The sequence below is a fragment of the Tubulanus polymorphus genome, chromosome 11, assembly GCF_964204645.1.
Source record: "Tubulanus polymorphus chromosome 11, tnTubPoly1.2, whole genome shotgun sequence".
Lineage (NCBI taxonomy): Eukaryota > Metazoa > Nemertea > Palaeonemertea > Tubulaniformes > Tubulanidae > Tubulanus > Tubulanus polymorphus.
In genome coordinates this window covers 3,258,436-3,279,800 of record NC_134035.1, presented here as the reverse complement: position 1 = coordinate 3,279,800, position 21,365 = coordinate 3,258,436, and the positions used below count along the sequence as shown (strand labels likewise).

At 40.2% G+C, this 21,365-nt stretch overlaps 2 protein-coding genes across 2 annotated transcripts; one reads left to right on the top strand and one right to left on the bottom strand.

Moving 5' to 3' along the window:
- Positions 1–10,679: 10,679 nt before the first annotated feature.
- LOC141912593 (heme-binding protein 2-like) lies at positions 10,680–19,469 on the bottom strand. Its single transcript, XM_074803885.1, has 5 exons — positions 19,330–19,469; positions 12,492–12,704; positions 11,955–12,087; positions 11,164–11,323; positions 10,680–11,003 (listed from the first exon to the last, which is right to left on the bottom strand). Exons 2-5 carry the CDS (start codon positions 12,702–12,704, stop codon positions 10,826–10,828), a joined length of 684 nt encoding a protein of 227 aa, XP_074659986.1. The 5' UTR covers positions 19,330–19,469; the 3' UTR covers positions 10,680–10,825.
- On the top strand, positions 13,609–18,898 carry LOC141912902 (uncharacterized). The gene is made up of 7 exons (XM_074804327.1): positions 13,609–14,001; positions 14,929–15,120; positions 15,716–15,982; positions 16,547–16,674; positions 17,137–17,442; positions 17,813–18,003; positions 18,532–18,898. Exons 1-7 carry the CDS (start codon positions 13,609–13,611, stop codon positions 18,801–18,803), a joined length of 1,749 nt encoding a protein of 582 aa, XP_074660428.1. The 3' UTR covers positions 18,804–18,898.
- Positions 19,470–21,365: the final 1,896 nt, after the last annotated feature.

Sequence of the window (21,365 nt, the reverse complement as noted above, 5' to 3'; positions counted from 1 at the left end):
AAACGCTTCCATCCGCTCGTCAAAATTCTGCAAACCGAGATAAAAGCGTCGTTCTGACCTTTGCGGTCAGCGTTTTCGTCTGTCGCTCGAGGGAACGGAACGTTCGTAAACCCCGCGGGACGATGGAGAACAACGCGTCATAGGTTGTAATCGCTGTTTCGCGCGCAGCTATCGTGAACGCATCGTCGAGCCGCGGCTTTCAGAGGCGTTATCGACGCTTTTCAAAATATACGCAGATTCTCGCGCGCCGGAATCGAGTGCCACATGAGGGATTTCGAAAACAGATCGTATTATATTATAAATTCGAAAACAAAACCGGCTTATTTAACTCCTTCCATATCGCTCGTGGCTCGGGTGGTTTTTAAAAGCCAAGATCTTGCCGCAATTTATCGATCTTTTTAAAGATCGAATGCGTTCGAATTTCCTGATTCGTCGCGTGGTGAAAACAGCAAGAATTTTAAGTCTCCAAAGTTGAACAAGTTCATTTTTTTATATTCCAAACTTAGATCCAGGTACCAGGTTCCTCAAAGGTTGGTTAAAGATAATTGTCGGATAAATACCGTGGTCGCAATTGACTAATTCAATGTCGACCATCCGATAGCTAAGTCTATGAGTGATAAACCCACAATATAAATCTACACAATGTATTTACTTTTGCAGAGATGGAATAGAAATGCGAGATAGTCTAATGCCCTATACTATCTACGATTGATATACGACGCCGTTATAGCGAAGTAAGGTAGGTACGAAGCCCCGTGCGGTTGACAAAACCCCGAGCTATTTCAGAACCTGATCAGATTCCCCGTAACCTCTAATTTACGATACCGTCGCCGAGCCGAACGCGCGCGCCTAAGTGACGGTTGCGTGTATATACGCGCGAAAAACCTTCCGACGAAGATTAAAGCCCTCTGAAATCGGAATGCGTCGAATTCTTTTCACGCGAAATAACATACTTTCGCGAATTGCGTCGATGGCTCGTTTTGTTGAAGCATCAAAGAGCGCGCGGGAGCTTTAGAGACGGAAAAACGTCTGTAATAATGTTCTAATGGCGCCAGGGACGAATTAGGCGTGTTCGTTACCGGGGCGCGCACGGCGAACACGGTTAGCAAACAATATTATGTCTAGACTTTTTTAAGCGAAATACAACAAATCGAGGCCACGAAATTATATCATATATATCATGATATGTGTACACTGCTTGTCGGGGGGACCATGCTTTATTCGATATAATCGTAAACCAAATTCTTAACGTGCACAGGATCCAGCGTGATTCCAAGTATTCCGGAATACAGCGCTAGTGATCGAAGAAAGTGCCATTTTCCCCGAAAGCGTTCTTTTTTAAAATCATATTCTGTAAATAGGTGATTCTACAAAGTGATTTCTGTCGGCGACATTTCGGATAACAATCAACACCTCTCAAGTCGAGAGAAGATACACGATATCCGTATAAGATGAATATACGATACAAATTCTAAAATAATTCACTCAAAGATGAAAAGTTCTTGAGTAATAGAGTTATTTTGAACTACGAAGACTATTAGCCAGCATCAGCACGCCTGATGGCGAATGGTCTTTATTCAGAATGCTATAAACTCTAGAACTCTGCAATCTACTCGAGAACTTTATATCCTTGGCTGAATTATTGCGGGATATCTGCTAATTGAGTGGCCGTAAAAGGTACCCCGTATACAGAATAAAAAGTGCCCTTCTAAATCCTGAATACAGTGGATAAAATACCCTTGGCCCGCCTCTGAGAAAACTATACTTCCGGTTGAGATTATCATCTACCCAAGTACGGGAACGTCTTAGGGAATTGTTGAAAAAGATTGTCGAAGTTTCTATCTTATATTTTTGAGTTAGTTATTCGGAATGGTTTCCTCAAGACGCAATACAATGCGTCATATTATATTGAGTGGACAAACATTTTACAATAGACTCATGTCAACTACAGAAGCCAAATTGATAATATCTCGCACGAAACCATTTAATTTCATGTCACCATTAGGATCGCATTACCGGCTCATATTGAGCTCTTCTAATGACAGTACAAGCAACATTGACAGTTTATGACAATTAGTATTTAATTTCCCTTTCAGAGCCCTGTTCATCAGTTCGCATGCAAATCACTGACCACAAGAGTTGTGTTTTCAATTAGCACAGATCGTGGCCAATCGACCCCTCCCTTAGAATATCTTCAATTTATCTCCTAAGTAATTATCATGTGATACGAACTAATAACTGATTCAGCATTTGGCCAAATCGTGAGCTTTAAAACGGATTCGTTTTTCTTGAGTCGATGGCCAAACCGTGGCATGATCTAACGGCCAAGATACGCCGGTCCTATATGGTCAAGACATAAATCCAAACCGCACAATCCACCTCGGGCCATTTCCATAATCGTGGCTTTAACTTGGTCTAAGACCATCTTAGTTTTTTAAAGCCAATCACAACTCAAGACCAGTCTTAGATCACTTTTGGACCATGGAACTGTAGGTTCTAAAAGCAAGCTAATTCCTACGAATCGCTGCACCTTTGACTCGTTTCAGATTGGATTATTTATTAGATTATCGAATAACAAATCATTCTTTCAACAAATACAAAAAAACGAAAAGCCGATCGTTGATAGGTGTTAGCCTCATCTGACGCATGAACTGCGGAAGTTTACGTGATAAGTTTCCATCCGTTGTTGAACTCGGTCGATACTCGACGGTAAGCGGTTCGTTGCCGTATCGTAACGTACGCATTCGCGACGAACAACTACTTGCTTTTAGAACTAACGAAGACGAACGCGTTTTTCCTGACGATTCGAGCATCAATAACGACAGAATGCGATGATTTTATGGAATGGCTTTTTGCGAAACCTTCAATTTCGATGTATAGTCAAGATCATCGTCAGTTGGTTTATCTACACACAGTGTCGCTGTTTTCACCAACCGACGTAACTAAGAAATAAATATTTTTGAGCTTAATCCATTAGTAAGATGGGGGACTTGTATATTTTATCCATACCAGGGGTCAGTTGCTCAAAAGTTCAATAGCATAGTAACGATGAGAACTTTTAGTTGTCACTATTTCAACTATCCACTGGTTAATTCTAACCAACTTTTGAGCAACTGGCCGCAGGATTCTATCTATCTTGGTTTCTGAGATAGAGAACCCTGTATTCACGTCTCAAATTTATGGTAAAATTGACCAGACTGCCCAACTGGGTTCGTTGGAGCTTGGCGTAATCATTTGTGTTAACTGTGTGGACAAATACCACGGTAACAATCTGTAATTTCAATTTTCACTGTGAAATCTATCTACCAAAACATGATATCTTCCGAAGACTGAAAAGACTTCGTATTTTGCTATTATATTGGATACTTTGCTAGTATACTGGACCCAGTTCTAAAGTTTTGAATTAAGATTTGACTCAGAGTTGACTCATTGAAAATCAACTAATTTTAACTCAGTCAAATGCGGGGTAAAGTTGTGAGTTAGAGTTAACTCCCCCCGTATTTACACGTTGATACTGAATTATTTTTCGCGCAAAAGCGATGCGTATTAGTAGCAACTTTTGCAACAACGATTGATACGAATAATGAGTAGTTGCTAACAGTGAATGCCGATACGTGTTATAATACAACCCAAACGGCGCGGACGGCGAAAAAATACTTCGAAACGTTTGTAGTGGATATCGAAAATGATTTCTCCGCCGTCGTCGTTGCCGGTTCGAGTACCCGTAAGTTATTTGCGACGTTTCACTTGCTCGTTGATTGATCGAACTCTGGTCTAATCGAGCCTCTGGCTGGCGTATGAATAAGAAATGATGCGCGAACGCTTGTCGCACTAATGACGGCACGACGGTCACATCGGAATCTTAGACGAGTAGTTCAGCTATGGTTAGCTGCTGTATGCGCGACGATGAGGACCCCGTGTCACCAGCTAGCCCGCTAGATGGCGTCACGATCCGATAGGAGGACCCGAAAATAATAATGAATATTATATGCTGAAATGTTCTGTAAATAATTTGATTTTTTACATAATGCATTGATAATGTTTAGTTTCACATCGCGAACTCCACGATGCGAAATCATGCGCCAAAATGCCAGCAGATGGCACTTGAAATGACGTCAGAATGGAAAACAGAAATAATTTCACTCAATTCAACACCGTATAAAAGCTCGAATTTCCAATGTTTCTCGCGGCGCGAAATTATATTTGTGGTGGCTTTGCTACAACGCATTCACAAAACACAGTCTTTTGAAGGGAATTGCCGCCCATACGCTACCGGACACCGCTGGAGCGCTCTATACGCAGCCTCCGGTCACTCGGTGGTTTCTTTTTGAAGGGAATTGCCGCCCATGCTACCGGACATTGCTCGAACGCAGCCTCCGGTCACTCGGTGGTTTCTTTTTGAAGGGAATTGCCGCCCATATGCTACCGGACACCGCTCCAGCGCTCTTACACAGACTGCGGTCACTCGGTGGTTTCTTTTTGAAGGGAATTGCCGCCCATATTCTACCGGACACCGCTCCAGCGCTCTTACACAGACTGCGGTCACTCGGTGGTTTCTTTTTGAAGGGAATTGCCGCCCATATGCCACGGGGGTTTCTTTTGGGAATTGTCGCCCATACTGAGTACTACGCGGCCTCGGTGGATTCTTTTTACCTTCGCAAGAATTATTAGCGGATCAGTGACATTAGTGTATACATAAATGTGTATATACGAGACGGCGGAAGGAATTCTACGCGCCAGCTTCCGACAGGTATATCATACACGAGAACCAATTACGCGCACCATTTCGGCCAATTGGCCAAAATAATAGGCGCATTGCCGACAATATCGAAATGCTCGCGTACATTTTCTGAGCGTAGTTTTATGACCGGATATTTGCCGTAATACGATCTGTCGGTCGTACGGTGATCTCCGGTGGCGGTTTATTCCCGTGTTTCTGCCCTTGTCATGTTTTCCGGCCGGCATAAAAACGCGCTACAATATCCGAAAACCGTAACTCAAAGAACCGTACACAACACGACACGACGCGCGCGGTTATGATGCCTGACTTTTGTCACCTCTCGGCGTTATGACGTCATTATGAAGCTAACGAACTAACTGATGGTTGGCTGCGCCTGTTTGATACGGTTTTCACCTGAAGGACTGGTGCGCGCGCGCCGCGTCAATCACACAATGTTACACGAAACGCTGGATGATGAAAATTGAACTAATTATATCGATATATAGAGGTCTGGTGAAGCGATGAACTTGTTTTCGCACCGACTGAATTATTGTGTATACGATTGGAGTCCTGCATTTTCTGGTTCGAGGCTAAATTATACAGCGAGAAATTACCGGACATACCGGAATAGAGACAAATTCATTCACACCAACTTAGTTTACGCTAAACTCACAAACTGCGTGAAAACTGACCAACTATTTGAAAAGCTGGTACGCACGGCTCTCGGTTTTGAGACCTTATTCTGTAGGCCTAAACGAGGCAATGCGTATATAGTTCGCAAGCGTCACACTGGACGTAAAACGGCCGTCGCATTGGCTTTTTACTTCGGTTATAGCCGCTTGCACTCCTTGACGACGTCTGATATACGATGCGCTATGACGTCACACGCTGTTCGGTTTCGCTCGACTTAAATATGTTTTTCTGTCAGGGTTGATTGCGGGCAGCGGATAACGACGCGTGAATCGTTGTCTGCGATATCCGTCGTTAGTAGCTGTCTCCTAACGAACGGGATCATCGTCGGGTCGTACGTGAACCTCGCCGTGCTCGGGTTCATCTCATTATCATCCTGAGTTCCGTCTAAAACTGCCGTACCTGCGATAATAAAAAAAGAGAATTATCTATTGTATAGATACGGACTGTATAAATACAAAGAAATACTGAGTATCGTTAATCGCGTGATAAAAACCCATTACGTAGAAATTTGAAAGCAAATTTACTATTCTAAAATTGAGAATTGAAAACGGAGTTTTGAACTCTCTGGGGAGATCATCGTCAGGTTTTAATATTCAATTTTGAGTAATTAGTTTTGCATTAAAATCGGTTTATTGTGGGTTTTAATCATGTTTTATTTTCTTCCTGTTTGAGTGTCATTCGGGCTGTTCTACTATTGAAGAGTAGATTGGATTTTCTAAAACCGATTATGACCCCGGACCCGGTACAGTTGTTGTTGTGAGTTGAATGACAAACCTAAGGATCAAAATCTAACTCAGAGTTAATTTTTAACCACCACTGTGAAACCGGGTCCAGTTCCAGTCCGGTGTGGGTTAAGATTTGAATCGGGAGATAGAGCTCGTTGAAAATGAACTGATTCTAACTCGGAGAAAATTCAAACTCACGACTGTGGACCTGGGTCATGTGTTAGAGCCCGGACCCGGTTCCGAGAAAAGTTAATTCCGATTCTACGTAGTTCATTTTCAATGAGTTAGTTGTTTCTTGAGTCAAATCCCAACTCTGAACAATATACATAGAACTGGCCGAAGTTTCGTCAGGTGTAATAGCGATTTGATAGAACATACCCCCGATGCTAAATGTGTCCAGTACGGCCGACTCGGGGTCGTTAGTAGTTAAAGGCGTGTACGTCCCACGGTCCGAATACAAAACGTCCGATACCTTAGCGCTCGGGACGGCGGCCGCGCTTTTGAATTCCTGCATAGAAATTACAACGTTCGAAACATTTCTCGATTATCTAGTACAGGTTGACCTTGCTTTCAGCGCGGCGGATTCATGGACTTATCCACGGTATGACTTATAAATTCGAGGTTCTCGGCAGTGGAACAGCTATGGGTCATTACGTTTAAAGGTTACCTGGTTTTCGGAGGCGTTCCGGGCGGATAGCTGCGACGCAAGAGAGTAACGATCTTCTTCGAGATTGTATATGTATATCTGCTGACTAGCTAGCAACAACTTCAATTCGTTAACCTGAAAACAAGACGCGGCAATTATACAGATTGCTGTTAACCCTTGTTTTGGTAAATCTTAGCAACTGTTAACACTTGTTTTGGTAAATCTTAGCAACTGTTAACACTTGTTTTGGTAAATCTTAGCAACTGTTAACACTTGTTTTGGTAAATCTTAGCAACTGTTAACACTTGTTTTGGTAAATCTTAGCAACTGTTAACACTTGTTTTGTTGAATCTTTCCAACTGTTAACGCTTGTTTTTAACCTTGGTTCGTAGTTCAACCGCGATTGCGTAAGCTTTATCGTTGTCTTGTTTCGCTTTCACCATCGAAGCCAGCAGACGGGAGTTCACCTGTCGACCTGATTCAAAAACGTTATGTAGGAAATTACGACGCATTTCTTTTAGAAGTAGAATTTTTAAATGCCATGGTGGCTGATTCGGACCACATTAAAACTAGAATATGACACTCAACATATCGTTAAACCCAGCTTTTCACTGAAACGTGGGCGTTTTCGTTGAAAATAGGTTTTCGCCAAAACATTGCGGTGAAAGGAAAAGTAGAAAAATGTAATGAAAATTGGAGAGATTGAGCACCATGTTTTTTCGTTTTAATGTGGCCACCATAAAGTGCAGATCTGACTACCTGGTATTCACGTTTTGGAGAAGTATTCATCACTATTGGGAGTAATTTAATTTAAGAAGTAGTGGTTTGATTTGGAAAATGAACAAGAGACTATTATGATATAGATATCATAAGGAAGAGTAAATTGAGGTCTTAAAGGAGTCGTAACTAGTGTAGTCAGTTGGTTTCCATGGACAAAATATTGAAGTAAATACCCAGTTTTTCAATTAACATTTCTTGAAAATGGCCCATAGAATTGGGCCGAATCGTCGAATTCTTATTTAGTTTTTTTCTCATTATATCATGGGTTTTTACTTCTGTCGTCAGATTTGCAAATGACGCACGGTCATCATCAATTACCGGAAGCGACCCTGTCCTGGGTGTACTTGGTAAGGTGGTTTCTCAGAGTAAGAATCTCTCGATTCAAACGGTCACTGGTGTCCGACCATTCCCTCTCTCTCGTCTCTATGTATTCCTAGAATCGACAAAATTGACAAAAAAATCTTCATTTCGATTTTCAAAAGAAAAACTATTCCAGACAAATATTGCGCATATCAAGAGGACCTACTTCGATGATAATATTGTGATAAATTAGAATGAAATGATATGACAAATTTTGCCATTAGACCTCTAGATTAGATGAGACCTTCGATGAGATTAGACCTGTCATTAGATTGAAGACCTCAGACAAAGATGTTTGCCGCAGGTCCATTAAACCTTCGCTAACATAGGCCTACGATAAAGTACAGTGTACCATGCAAGATGTGAATTGAAAAAAAACTGTCTTATTCATCCCGTTTCGACAAAGACACGACTGTCAGACATCCTACCTCGAGTTCATCCCTATCTTCCTTCAACGTTTTAATGATGCACGCCTGATCTTCTATTGTTCGGTGCAGGAATTGTCCTTCATCTCCAGTTCCTTAGAAAAAGAATGCGTCACGATTTCAATGTTTGCACTAGTGAGTGGAGAGCCCAGGTTTCGCTGTCTACCACAGAAATTAAGTTCCCAAAGTGTAAACTGCCCAAAAGCCCTTTGCTACTAACGCCAATTCTCTTTGCATTCGGCACTGTCGGAGACAGAAGCCATGATTTACTGCCCCTTCCCCACCGGGGTTCTGGTGAATCTGCGGTAAGGCTAAATACGCGTTCGCACATAACTCACCTAAAGCGTTCATTCCCGAAGGCAATGCATCTGTTCTCCTGACAGACCCAACATAACTCTCTTCTTTATTTTCAATTTTGTTAACGCGTGTATTCTCGTCGCATTTACTCTGATGCTCGATGGCTTCCTCGCGGGATGGACCGTCGTCGCGGTTACTGCTGGTCTGCGGTGGTATTTCCGACGGCATTACAACTTGCGGTGTCGATTTCTTCGGCGGACTTTTGTCGTCGCGTTTAGCGCGCGGGCCCTTATAACCTTCCGGGGTAAACAGATCTACGAGATGGTTAGCCAGTGGACTACCGGCCCGAATGTCGGGTTTCGTTTTAACCACGTCGCCGGGTAGGTCATCCGACGGATAAACGGGTTCGAACCCTCGTTGTTTGCCGAGTTTCTCGTCCGGCAGTTCTTCTATAACAACTGTCGACGGTTTTACCGTCGTCCACTGAACGCTCTCCGAGCTATCGTTGAAGCTTCCTTTTCCGTTTCGATTTTCCACGACGTGAAACTCGTCGGGTATATCGTCGAAATAGTTAATCGTCGAACTTTCGTCTGGTGACGGTCCGCTTAGCTCGATAATACAATCTTCATCGAAATCTGAGTCCCGATCGTCGCTACCCATAATAGACTTGTTATTCGCTAGGTTGGTAATTTTTTTTCTGCGCTCTTGTGAACGGGTAACGCCGCCCGTCCGTCCACCACAACGACCGGCGAATGCGTCTAATAAACCGTCTTGACGACCGACCGCATAACCCTGCGCGTACACGCGTTCGACTGCTTCGTCCATCTGTTTGATGTCGGACGCCCGTTTGATGACGTCCATCGGAAATCTCAACTTAACGCTCGCCATTTCTAGACACTTCAACGCTTCTAATTCTTCGAGGCCATCTTCCTTTTGAATATCGATGTGGATGTCCGTTTCACTTCCGGAACTGCTCGATAAAAACGTAGACTGTCGAGGCACGCTTCTCGACTTAGCATCTGTGGTAACAACATTTCCCCTCCCTCCTTTTTGGTCGTGCTGTTGTTGCGAAGTTTCGATTTTTCTTAATTCCGATAGGTCGTAGATTTTATCGTCCTCGACGATGACGTCAGTTGATGACGTTCGTTTCATGGTCGAATGAAGAGACGATGAACTAGTATTCTCCTCGTCGTCCAGTTCGAAGTCTTCGCCGTATATACCGCCGTCTTTTTCGACCATAATGAAAGGCGAAACCTTGCGTCCAGAATCCATTACACCTTTTCAATAGATTTCGATGTAAGAAACGAATGTCAACAATACGGAACGTTAGGATACTGTCAAACTCGGTTAAGTCGTCAACGGAAAAATTAGTTTATTTACATAGATTTTCACCATTTCTTAATTTATGATATTTCCAATTCAATTTACTAAATTTTGATATGTCTTGATGTGACTTAGTATATATTCGTACTGTATAAATTAGGTAAATTTATGTATGTTTATATATGGTTGCGTTTTCATCAATTGGAATTTGTTCCTCTAATATTCTAGGCTCGTGTCCAAAATAATGTAACTCCGCGCACAATTTTGATTACTCTTATATGAATTAAAATGAATTGAATGATTTTCTGCAATTCTTACCCGGAAAAACTAACTTTAACAAACTGAATATCTCCATACTATCAATCTACTAGCAAAATTTTGAAACTGAACTTAAAACCTAATCTTATCAAATTAATCTAAACACTAGTGCCCGGTTTTATAGACTCTGGTATTAGCTTTAACCCGGCGGCTAACTCAATAGAAAATCCATTGAGCTAATACTAAATATAAAATTAATACTAATCTATAAAACTGGCTCTTATATAATTTTTTCCTAAATTCACAATCCATAAAGACAGTCGAACTGCGTTGACAGCGAAGAACAATAACATAATTTGTATTACTCGCACAAAACAATAAGTCACATTTAGTAAAAGCGGATTTGCTTTTTGTGCTATCGACAACAAGGATAAAAGAAATGTACACTGGTCTCAGTTTCACAGTTCTTAATCATTTATTCAACTCAAATCTTAATACATGTGTAGTTAGGATTATTTCTATAGGGTGCAGAGTATTGCTTCACGCTAGAGAAGACTTTTTTTCAACCGTGGCAATAGTTCCTGCTATAACTTGCTATCTATTTCGCTATGACCCATATTTCGTTGTGGCGTCCGAATAAAGTGAAAGGACTGTTGTAACTGGCCGTGTAGAAGAACGTCGAATGATAGGTTATGCCAGCTGAATCCAAAGCCGCTGTCAACTTCTTAGCCTCCATTTCCCACCGGCGGTATCCGAACGTAAATCCCCCAAATTCTCTGAAAGGTAAGATCAATTCGAATAATAGCGTTTTCAAAAATACTCGGGCCCTTTCGGTAACATGTTGTACCCGAGAAGTTAAGTAACGAAAGTTCGTATTTCAGATAGATATATCTGTTTTTACTGATCGTTAGGTTAATCTAGGTATTTCGATCTCACCTAACATAGACGAGCATTTTCGGCGTGTTCGTGAGATACACTCGCGGATCGGACGGCTGGGGCTTTTCCGCGGGGAGGTAGAACGACATTTCCAGTTGTCTGGGGCTGGCGGTTTCGTTTATAAGATTAATCACGGGTACGGTCATGGCGATCTTTTTCTCTGAAATTAAATGCCGAATTCTGCAGATCATTTAATGAGACACAGAACACACGTCAATATGCATAGGTGTTATTCCTCTTTGACTTAACGTAATTACATACACCTTCTAAACCGAAATTTAGCCACCTGTAAATTTAACCTGATATTTATTCCCCATGTGTTTTAAATTACTATTTTATCAGCTGTTTGTTCTATACCTATGCAACGTGCACTGACTATAATTTGTAGGAGCGCTATAGAAGAAAATTTATCGTTATTCGAGGAAAAGGTTAGCAGCGTAAAAAAACCTTCGGTAAAAATCCTAATTTCTCAAAGTAGGTAAAGTTCCTCCATCTTCGATTTTCTTCTTCGGTTGTAGGTGAAAAAATCACAAGAAAATCTAATAGTGACATTTCGACTAAATTCTATAATCCCTATTTTCAAAAATTTTGTTTGAGAAAAAATGTGTCTATCAAAATCGAGAACTGAAGAAACCCGACAACTATGAAGAAACAAAAAGGGTGATTGGCATTTCGACTAAGAGATTGGACTGAATTCTATCATTGAATGAACCATTTTCACAACTAAAACGTCACTTTGCTATTTTGCGTTCGGAGTTCTTCTCCAGACAGTCTTGCCTAGGAAAACCAACCTTCTGCGTTAGCTCCTTTAATGTATTTGAACAACTTTCGGAACAACCTCGTCGTTGATACCGTGTATGAGTATCCCTCGCTCGTGTTCGTCGATACCCATTGCACTGCTTCGTAACGTCTTAATTCGTAATCCTATTTTGGAAACGAAAACATAATTTTTCATTCATTTTAAGCAGATTCGTGCTGATAGATTTCTCTTGAAAATTTTGACGCAGTAAAAATGGTTACAATAAGGTTTGGATACATTGATACCGAGTATCCGTTATTGAAGGGGTTCTGTGTGAGTCGATGCGCACTACGTCATCAATATTAGCGTTTCAGAATAACAATTATAATTGTGATTGGCATTCATTTTGTAATCAAATCTTATTCTTGACTTTTATTTTCAATTTGAATGAATTTTCATGTCTTTTTGACCATTAACTTTGAGGATCGGATGTGTACTACGTCATCACTATTGGAGCTAGTCTGGTTAGACTGGTTGCCGGTTAATTCAACAAAACGCAATTCTGATCTGCCGGTAGTTTAATACGTACTAGCGTTTTGTCGATGATCTGAAATCGTGGGCAGCTGAGATCGTTGCAGAATGCTGGTGGCCCGTTGTGTACGGCTGGTGCAGCTGCGGCGGCGTCGCCCGATGCAAAATATCGAATCGCTTTGCTGAAGATGGTGACGAGAGGCAGGCCGCTGACTGCGGGCGCTCCGAACAGCGAAGCGACCACGAGCAAAAATGTTAGCCTTGATTCCATCTGAAACGATACAGCAATTATAAAGTTGTGTTAGTATTATACGAAACGTATTTAGAATTCGGCAAATAGGGGGGGGGAAACAAGGCCGAATTCCAGGCATTCCAGACCCCGACCTCGAATTTTAGGATTATAGGACAACGAAGACACCATCATAAATAGTTCGATACGTTAAAACCCCATGATACAAAAACGATTAATATAAGCGAGTCTGAACAGTTTCCATTAGCTGCAACATTTTGACTATATCTCAATAGTCATGTTCAGGAATACTCAAGTATCTCGCTTTACTATCCTAATAGTAATCCTGAAGATGACTATTAGGATATTATAGTCGAAATCTTGAATAAACTACTTGTTAGGATCTTATTCCACTGTTGATTTTTTTTTTTTGGATCTTAAAATAGGGATTGTCCCTGTTGTTTATTTGGTTTGTAAAGTTCGTTAGATTTTTTGATTGAGTGTCCCTTACAGACCCACCACACCAGCCGGGAGCGAAACAGGGGGTTTGATTTTGAAATCGGAAATCGAAGTACAGATATAGTTGTTTGCTCGGCGGTCTAATTTACAGAATTTTCTTTTTTAAATCGAAGTACATAATTGGAAATTCGGTTCCGGTTCATTTAAACAATCTTCCAAGCAGTCTGAAACGCCAAGCGACTGATTGGGGTGAATTTTTCTGGCTGCCTAATTTAATACATCAAGATTTTGGAAATAGCTAATTACAAGGGTGAAGATCATTTTGTCCATTTTTATATTTGTTTTGGTCGTTTAGGGTTAAGGCATTAAGAAATGGACTATTTTTAACTCTAGATTTAAACTTTACCAAGTAATGGGTCCTGAACGTTTATTGGCTTAACGTGAATACTTTTTTATTTGTGTCAACAGGCTATTAATACAAACAGACATGTTTCGCAAGTACAAGGCCAATATAGAACAGCATAGTAAGGCGATGGCTGACGTGAAGGTGAACGATGATTTCTCGGCGATGGTCGGCGAATACGAAGCCGCCAAAGACGCGAAGCTGCGCAAATACGACGTTTTGAGGGATTTAGACTTGTTCGTGTTGGACAACTCGATCCGCGAAAGCACGGTCGGCTCGTTGACCGGACACACGATCGAAAACAAATGGCAAATCTACAACGAAGTGAAGAAACTCGGCTTCAAACATCGAGTGGTCGCTTCGTTTTCGCACATGACTCGCGTCGACGACTTGTTTCTGCAGCAGCTGAAGGATAACGGTGAAGACACGGATGGCATGTTCGCCTTCTCAGAAATTACCACAAGTAAGCGAAAAAACGTATACCTAAGCGTACGCGTATAATTTACTGGTGACATATCAACGTATTCTTAGAAACAGTTCAGGAATCTCGGAATAACCTCCAAAAATCACTTTTAACAATGAAAACAATAAAAACCAGTTTTTTTGGAAATAAACAACCAATTTTTTTCGAAATTGTTTTTATGAATATGTCTCCAGGGCGCTTCTAAACTCTATAATGCATAATATCGTAATAATACTTTATTGCTTTTCAATCTGGTTTTGTATCGCGATATCCTTAATTTGATGATATGATTGAATAGGTCGGTTCAAGAACGCGTTAAACGCGCGCGTTCTTTTGTGAAATGCCATTCGTTTGTGAAATGCCATTCGTATTAGAACCAGTTGGAAATATTCTTGGCGATAAAATCTTTAAAAAAAGAAACGCGAATGCGTGACAAGGTCATGTGAACCTGAGCGTAACCTAACGCGTTTTTATGACGCCGTAAAAACCTTTCAAAAATGTTTTCATAAATTAATAACTACTTTGCGTTATAATAAGGAGCTGTGTGAGTTGATGTGCACTACGTCATCATAATTGGTGTTTCAAAACAGTAATTACCATTAGCGAAAATAGGCGTTTATTTTTTATTGAATTATTCATGATTTATTTTCTATCTAATGAATTTCTATGAATTTTTGAAAATGAATTAGAATATTGTGTGATTGGACGTGGCACTACGTCATCACTATTTGGGTTGCCTGTCAATTCAAATCAAATCAATTCAATTGTGGATTTATTCAAATTCGAATCAACAGCATTGATCCTTCTTATTATACGATCTTTATCATATCATTAATTTTCGACAGAATAAAGCAAAATACATATAGAATATTTTTCACATCGTCAATAAACTTTCAAGTTGGTCTTCTCGTTGTTTTTATTTTACTGTAGAAGTGGCAAAGAAGGTGCCCAACACCGAAAACGTCCCGATCGGTTTGAAGAAGATGAAACAGTTCGGTTTGCACGGCGCGATACTCGAGGTGGATTTGAGCGACGTCGTTTACGATTTCGACAAATTCCCGATGACCGAAATGCAAAATTTAATGAAAAAATGGATCGTGTGGTGTCACGAAAATTTGCATAAGGACGCAAAGGTTAGCGCTAGTGTTTCTGCAGAATTCATCTCGAATGTTACGATCCCTATGACGAATGATCCCGCAATTGCGATATGTCAAAGTTTATTTTTTTCTGACAGTTAATAAGTCGCATCAACAGTGTATTTATTCATTTATTTATTTCCAGAATAATTTACATAAATAAATACCAGATTCACCAAATGACAATAACTGATAAATTTTTAAAATTTTTTACTGCTCATCTGAAGATGCGATCTCGAAACTGTCACAGATCATTTAACTTTGAAATAAGATCATTACAGGATCACCAAGATTATAAATCTGTCTTTTTAATTATTCATTTTCCTTCCTTTTGTTTTTGCTTTTTATTCCTTTTCAACTCTTTATTTATTTTTTATTTTTTCCATGTGTTCATCTACTACGAATCAAACTATGAAACGCTTACCTTTATCGTGTTTACGCGTGGCAATCATGATAGCATTTCATAAGATCTTATTTGTTATTAAACTGCTTTATTATCAAAATCGCCGAGAATATATCGGTCTATTTCATACGAAATTGATGTTGCATCATTCATCATGCGATTCCCCTTATGATTTTCATTAAAATCCAGGTTCTCATCAACTACCGCGATCTGCCGGATAGCATGAAAGACAAGCCAGAGCGTATATTCCAGATGACCGATTTCTTGGGCAAATTGCCGGCCGATATTCGTCCGTTCGGCATCATCTTCGAGGATCCGACCGGGTCGAGCTTACCGGAAGAGTGCGGAATATGGTCGAGATTCCTGCGACAGATTATGGACAACAATGATTGGAAGGGTCATTTGTTAGTTCATACACACGAAAAGTATGGATTGTGTGACGCAACTAATCTAAAAGTGAGTGAATTTCTCTTCGGCAAAAATTAAGATCCTTTTTGGCCCAAGTGTAGTAAACGGGGTAATAGTGCAAGGGTGGTAGGAACATTATTCCATACTTCGGTAGTGATTCGGTTCTTCATTTTGATTTGTCCCGGAACTACTTAATCGGATTCTACACTTGGGTCATTATTTCATGGATATGGTATTTGAACTTTTCGCTCATATAGATCAGTATCGTAATTTCAAACTATTTTGGTTGCATAATGACTTGATGATTTCTGGCTCCAGTTCGACAGTTGTGAGCGAAATCGTTTCATTTTCAATGAAAGGGTCGAATTAAAACTCAGGACCCAGTTCCACAGTTGTGAGTTAGAGTTAACTCTGAGTTAAAGTCAGTTCATTTTCAATGAGTTAACTCGGAGTTAAATCTTAACTCGGATGTGTGGAAATGGACCCAGAACTGTAGAACTGGGTCCTGGAGAACCAAACAAGTCGATGAATAAAACATCGTTTCCCGTTACAAACTCTTTGAACACAGCATCAACCAAGGTCTCAACAGTGTTTTTTGCGGTCATATTATAGGCACTAGCTTTCGGCTGTAACGGAATATGGGCAAGCGTTTGCTGCGAGGGCGCTTCGATGGGAGCCGCTTCATCGTGTGTTACAATTACCAACTTGATACGACTCGGCAATAAGAAAGTCCTGAAAAGGTGAGAATTCTGTCCAGGGAAAATTTCATTCTGTCAGTTTACGATAGCGACGGCAGAGCGGGACATCACTGTTACGCCTCTCCGTCTGGGTCGAGGGACAAAGAACGAATTATAACAGATTCGATAGATTCTTTGAGTTGAATGATGCCCCGTCCCCAATACACTTATAATACGATAATCTTGTTGAAACATTCAGAGTCCGAGCTGAAACGACAAAACGCTAAAATCCTACAATATCGGAAAGATAGATGGGTCCGAATGGTTTCATCGAGCTAGTAGTTTGTTTCAACGTTTCGACTATATGCTTATATCAGTGAACCCGCAGACGAAGATGAAAATTAACTATAGCTCAAGGAAACTTTTCGGGCCTTTTTTCTTTTCTGAATTCTAGGATTTTACCGCGTTATTTGATGATATAATCTTTCGATCATATAAACGTGAGTAAAACTTCGCCATTTTCAGGTACAACTGTAGCTATTTGCGACAAGCGGCCAGAAACGTGACAAAAATCACCACCGAAAAGGAACCGCACGGCCGACAGATTATCTACGGCAAGAGGGCTTTGGAATTCGTGTACAGCCTCGACAAGGGCGACTTCGACATGGCCAAGTTTTTCGGCGAGGAGAATACGATGCGCATCACGACCGTCGCCACACCGGAGATAATCAGACTGCGACTGGTGCACCTGTTCGGCGAAAACGCTGATTTCACAACCGAACGGACGACGAAAATGAAAGAGAAGATGCTCGAGGACTTACGCAACAACAGGTATCGTTGTATATACACAACACGAACCAGAAGTCCAGAACACGAAAAAATGTCGAGGTCCCTTATAGTTTCCATCCTCAAATATTGCAGACTGAATCATTCTCCGAAGAAATATCAAATATTTGGTTGAAAAACTGAAAGATATCGAAATCCTGTTTCGGCAATTAGCTGTTTTACCATTCTTGAAGATCTTTATGTGGAACAACGATTTTGTTTTGATTAGAATAACAGCGGTGAAGCTAAGAAATAGGCCCAACATTCCCTAAGTGAACCCCCTTTGACCCTGGATCCGCGCCTGGGGTATAGAGTGATCGTTAATGTAATTCAGTACTCAAATACATCGGTCGGTTCTTTTTCGATTCGTTTTCAGGAAAGAAGAATACCAAAGCATGGTCGGTTTAGCTATCCTATACGATAGAGCGGGAGGTTCTTTGACCGAAGCGATGAGTGAAGCTATTTCTAAAATGGAGACCAATTCGCTTCATGCTGAACGACTTATTGCCGAGATTCGTGAAATATGGGATACGTGGGATCTTAAAGATACCGTTCAAGGTAAAGTTCTGACGAGAGTTCTTCAATCAATATCTTTGCAACTGTTATTTTCCAAAAGTAACCTCTTTCGCTACAGCAGTAGATTTTATCAGATAAAATGAGCCGAATCAACGTAGAAACAATAGTATCTAAATGGTGTATATAATACACCAATCAAAACAAGTTATCCCTCAATGTACTGTATTCTTACGTTTTCTAATTTGACACCAGGTTATTGTAAATATGCACTAATCCTGAAACAGCTCCCAGTTGTACGGGCCTGACTTAAGTTCAAAGTTAACTAGTCGTCAGGGTCCGGTTCCATAGACAGGGCTTTGAAGACAAACTTAGTTCTATAGCCAATCTAACAACTCAAGATCAGTCTTAAGATTTAAGACCACCTTTGGTCTTAAGTCTTGACTACGCAACTGGTCCCTGGTCCGTAGCTAATGTTCTAACTTGGCTAATTACAATTTGCAACTCCAAAACCACCTACTTAGCCCAGGAACCGAATCCTATGTGTGTAAATACTATATATATTTTTTTCTGTTACATTTTAAGGCGATGATATGCTGGAGTTCGATTCGTTCTATAACGGATTCATGGCGCCCTATTTCGGCTGCTATCGCTGCTCCGACACGAAGAGAGCCCTGCAAGCGATCGACATGGACAGCGATGGCGGAATCGATTGGAAGGAATTCATGGTTTACCTCAAATGGGCTATTCACGAATACCCGAAGATCGCCGACTCGGAAGAGCTGCTGGACGTTGCTTTCCGGGAGGGTATCATTCCAGCAATGCAAGACGAGATATTGAAAAAGCAAGGATAAATGATAATAAACTCATAAACGACAAAATACATTGTATTACTCCTAAGTTATACGTAAGCCATACAGTCTGAATTTAGGAGATGGTTACTTAATGAAAAATTATCAATCAGACCTCAGGATCCAATTCCACAGTTGTGAGTTAAGATTGGACTCTGAGTTAACTCAGAGAACTCAGTTAACTGAGAAAATGAACTGATTTTAACTCAACTGTGGAACTGGGTCCATGTTGACCACGCTTGCCTCCGATCATAGTTACCCGGCCAGAAAAAAAGCATCTTAAAATGTTCCGACTTTGCAATGATGGCGACATATCGTCTTGGTTACTCCGGAATTCGCTTACATCGGAGATAGATTAATGGTCCCGTGAGATCCGAGGCAAGCGGGGTCTCACCCCTTTGAATACGTAATGTCTCTTTTTCTAATCTTTTTTTAATCATGTAACATTGTTTTCTGATTTTAGAAATAAGTGAACGTACGTTTGCTATACATGTACATCATATACGTAACTCTCTACTTTTGTTCTTACCTGTAGTGTGTACGTGGTCCGTTCGATTTATACGACTTACATAAGCGTCTTCTTCTTATAAACAAATCAACTCTATTTGCCAAGGGTCACCGAGCAGGCGGCTATCGCATTGCTATCGATATCGGTTGAACAGGCTTTAACTGGAAATTGATATAAGATTGTTGAAGTTGACTTAGCGTCCACGTGTACTCGAAGTGCTGTTGATGTTTTGAACTATCATTTTATCTGTTATTATAGGTGTAAGGTGCTATTCGACTGCCATGAATTCTACCTCTTATCATAAATAACAATGTATTAAATTCATTGTCAATGATAACGTGAAAGTATGAATTACTTATTTCATGAATAAATTACAACATTCTGTACAATACACATATGGAATTAAAAAGCTTTTATGTTACCTAAAACCGTGGAAAAGAATCTTAGATGATGTAGAATGCAGTAGTTGGTCAGGAGAAAACTATACTGTACAAAATCTAAAACGATTGATACAGATATTTGAAAATATCAGTCAAATACATGATACATGAATAAAGTAACTTACGTCGAATCAACAAAGAATACTTGTTATCAATACGCGAAGAAACGATGGCGAAGAAACGTTTCTAAACATAGTGTAAAATTATGTAACACATTGTAAAATATAGTGATACACCGGTCACAATCCTCTCCTTAATCGTTGAATATAAAAACGTAAAGATCGGTCCCTGGCGAGAGAACGTGTCCGTGCACAAACCCAAATAATTAAACTAAAATGCCGAAATTCTGATTGAATATAATAATGATAAAATAGATTTTATTTACCTTGATAATAGTAATATCTCCAGATAGCACACAGTCCAATTCCTAACTCTAAATTCCTATTGTACACTACTGTTGGCAACCCGTCTTAATTCTGGTATTTCCACCCAGATCTCAAGTATCTTAACGAGCGTCCCTAGTAGGTCTGCTTTCTCAAGACTGCGGGCCTCTTTTATGGAAAAGATCGGCATTCCTAGAATGCCGACTCTCCCGTTCGACTTTTGGCAAGGAGCAGCAACCTAGCTGTCATGACGGTTTTGGACATGTAGAATTAGCCTTAATGATTCGCTAATCTAAAATTATTTGAGAAACTGATTTGCCAAAGTAACTTTTCTTTTCAACGCTCCTGTCATGACGCGCTTTGATTTACTCACTCCTTGCTTATCATTGTTGAGAGAGCAGCTATTCTCTACGGGTTACCAACAGACATGTACACCAACAGAAACCTTAGAGAGCTAGTATTGATATTTGCCACAATTAAACTTCCATAAAACTTAAGCGATTATAAAGGTCTTGTCCTTAATTAACATCCAGGATACTTAATTTAGATATATTTTCAAAACTTAGTTTTCACCTAGATTATGGAACAAACTCATCGTTTCTTTTTCCAATTAACAATAGTAAACTTTTGATTCAGAAATACAATGTAATTAATTATCAAATCTAAAATCATTCTATACTTATTATACCAATTTTCATTTATAATTTAACTAATTCTATTATAATACAGGATAAAGCAAAACAACAATGTCTTCCTATACTTCCGGTTCTTCCTTTTATAGAAAGTAGTCGGGAGTATCAAGAAGTAACAGCGAGATCCCTGCACAAACCACATTATCAAAGCACCTCATTGTTCCGACCCAACCAATTACAGTTCCGTCTATTCTTAAGTTTAAAAATGATTCTGAATGTTTGCCAGATATCGCAGCACAAGAACCGAGAAAGAATTATTTTTGCACCTGGCTGATTTATTGTCAGCGCTGATAGATCAAAGCATCAAACAACAACTTGCACAATTTTATACTACATCGTTTGTTGTCTGATACCCATAAAGAAACCACCAACGCAAACAAAAACCAACATTACAAACATTTTTTAGTTACTACGGAATCTTGCTGCGGATCAATAGCTCACAGGTCCAAGACAATTAACCGGTTTACAACGAAGTTCGGGTTTGACAAATACGCGTAATGGTTTCTTATTGTAATAATGTTATAAAAGATATCGTAGCGGTT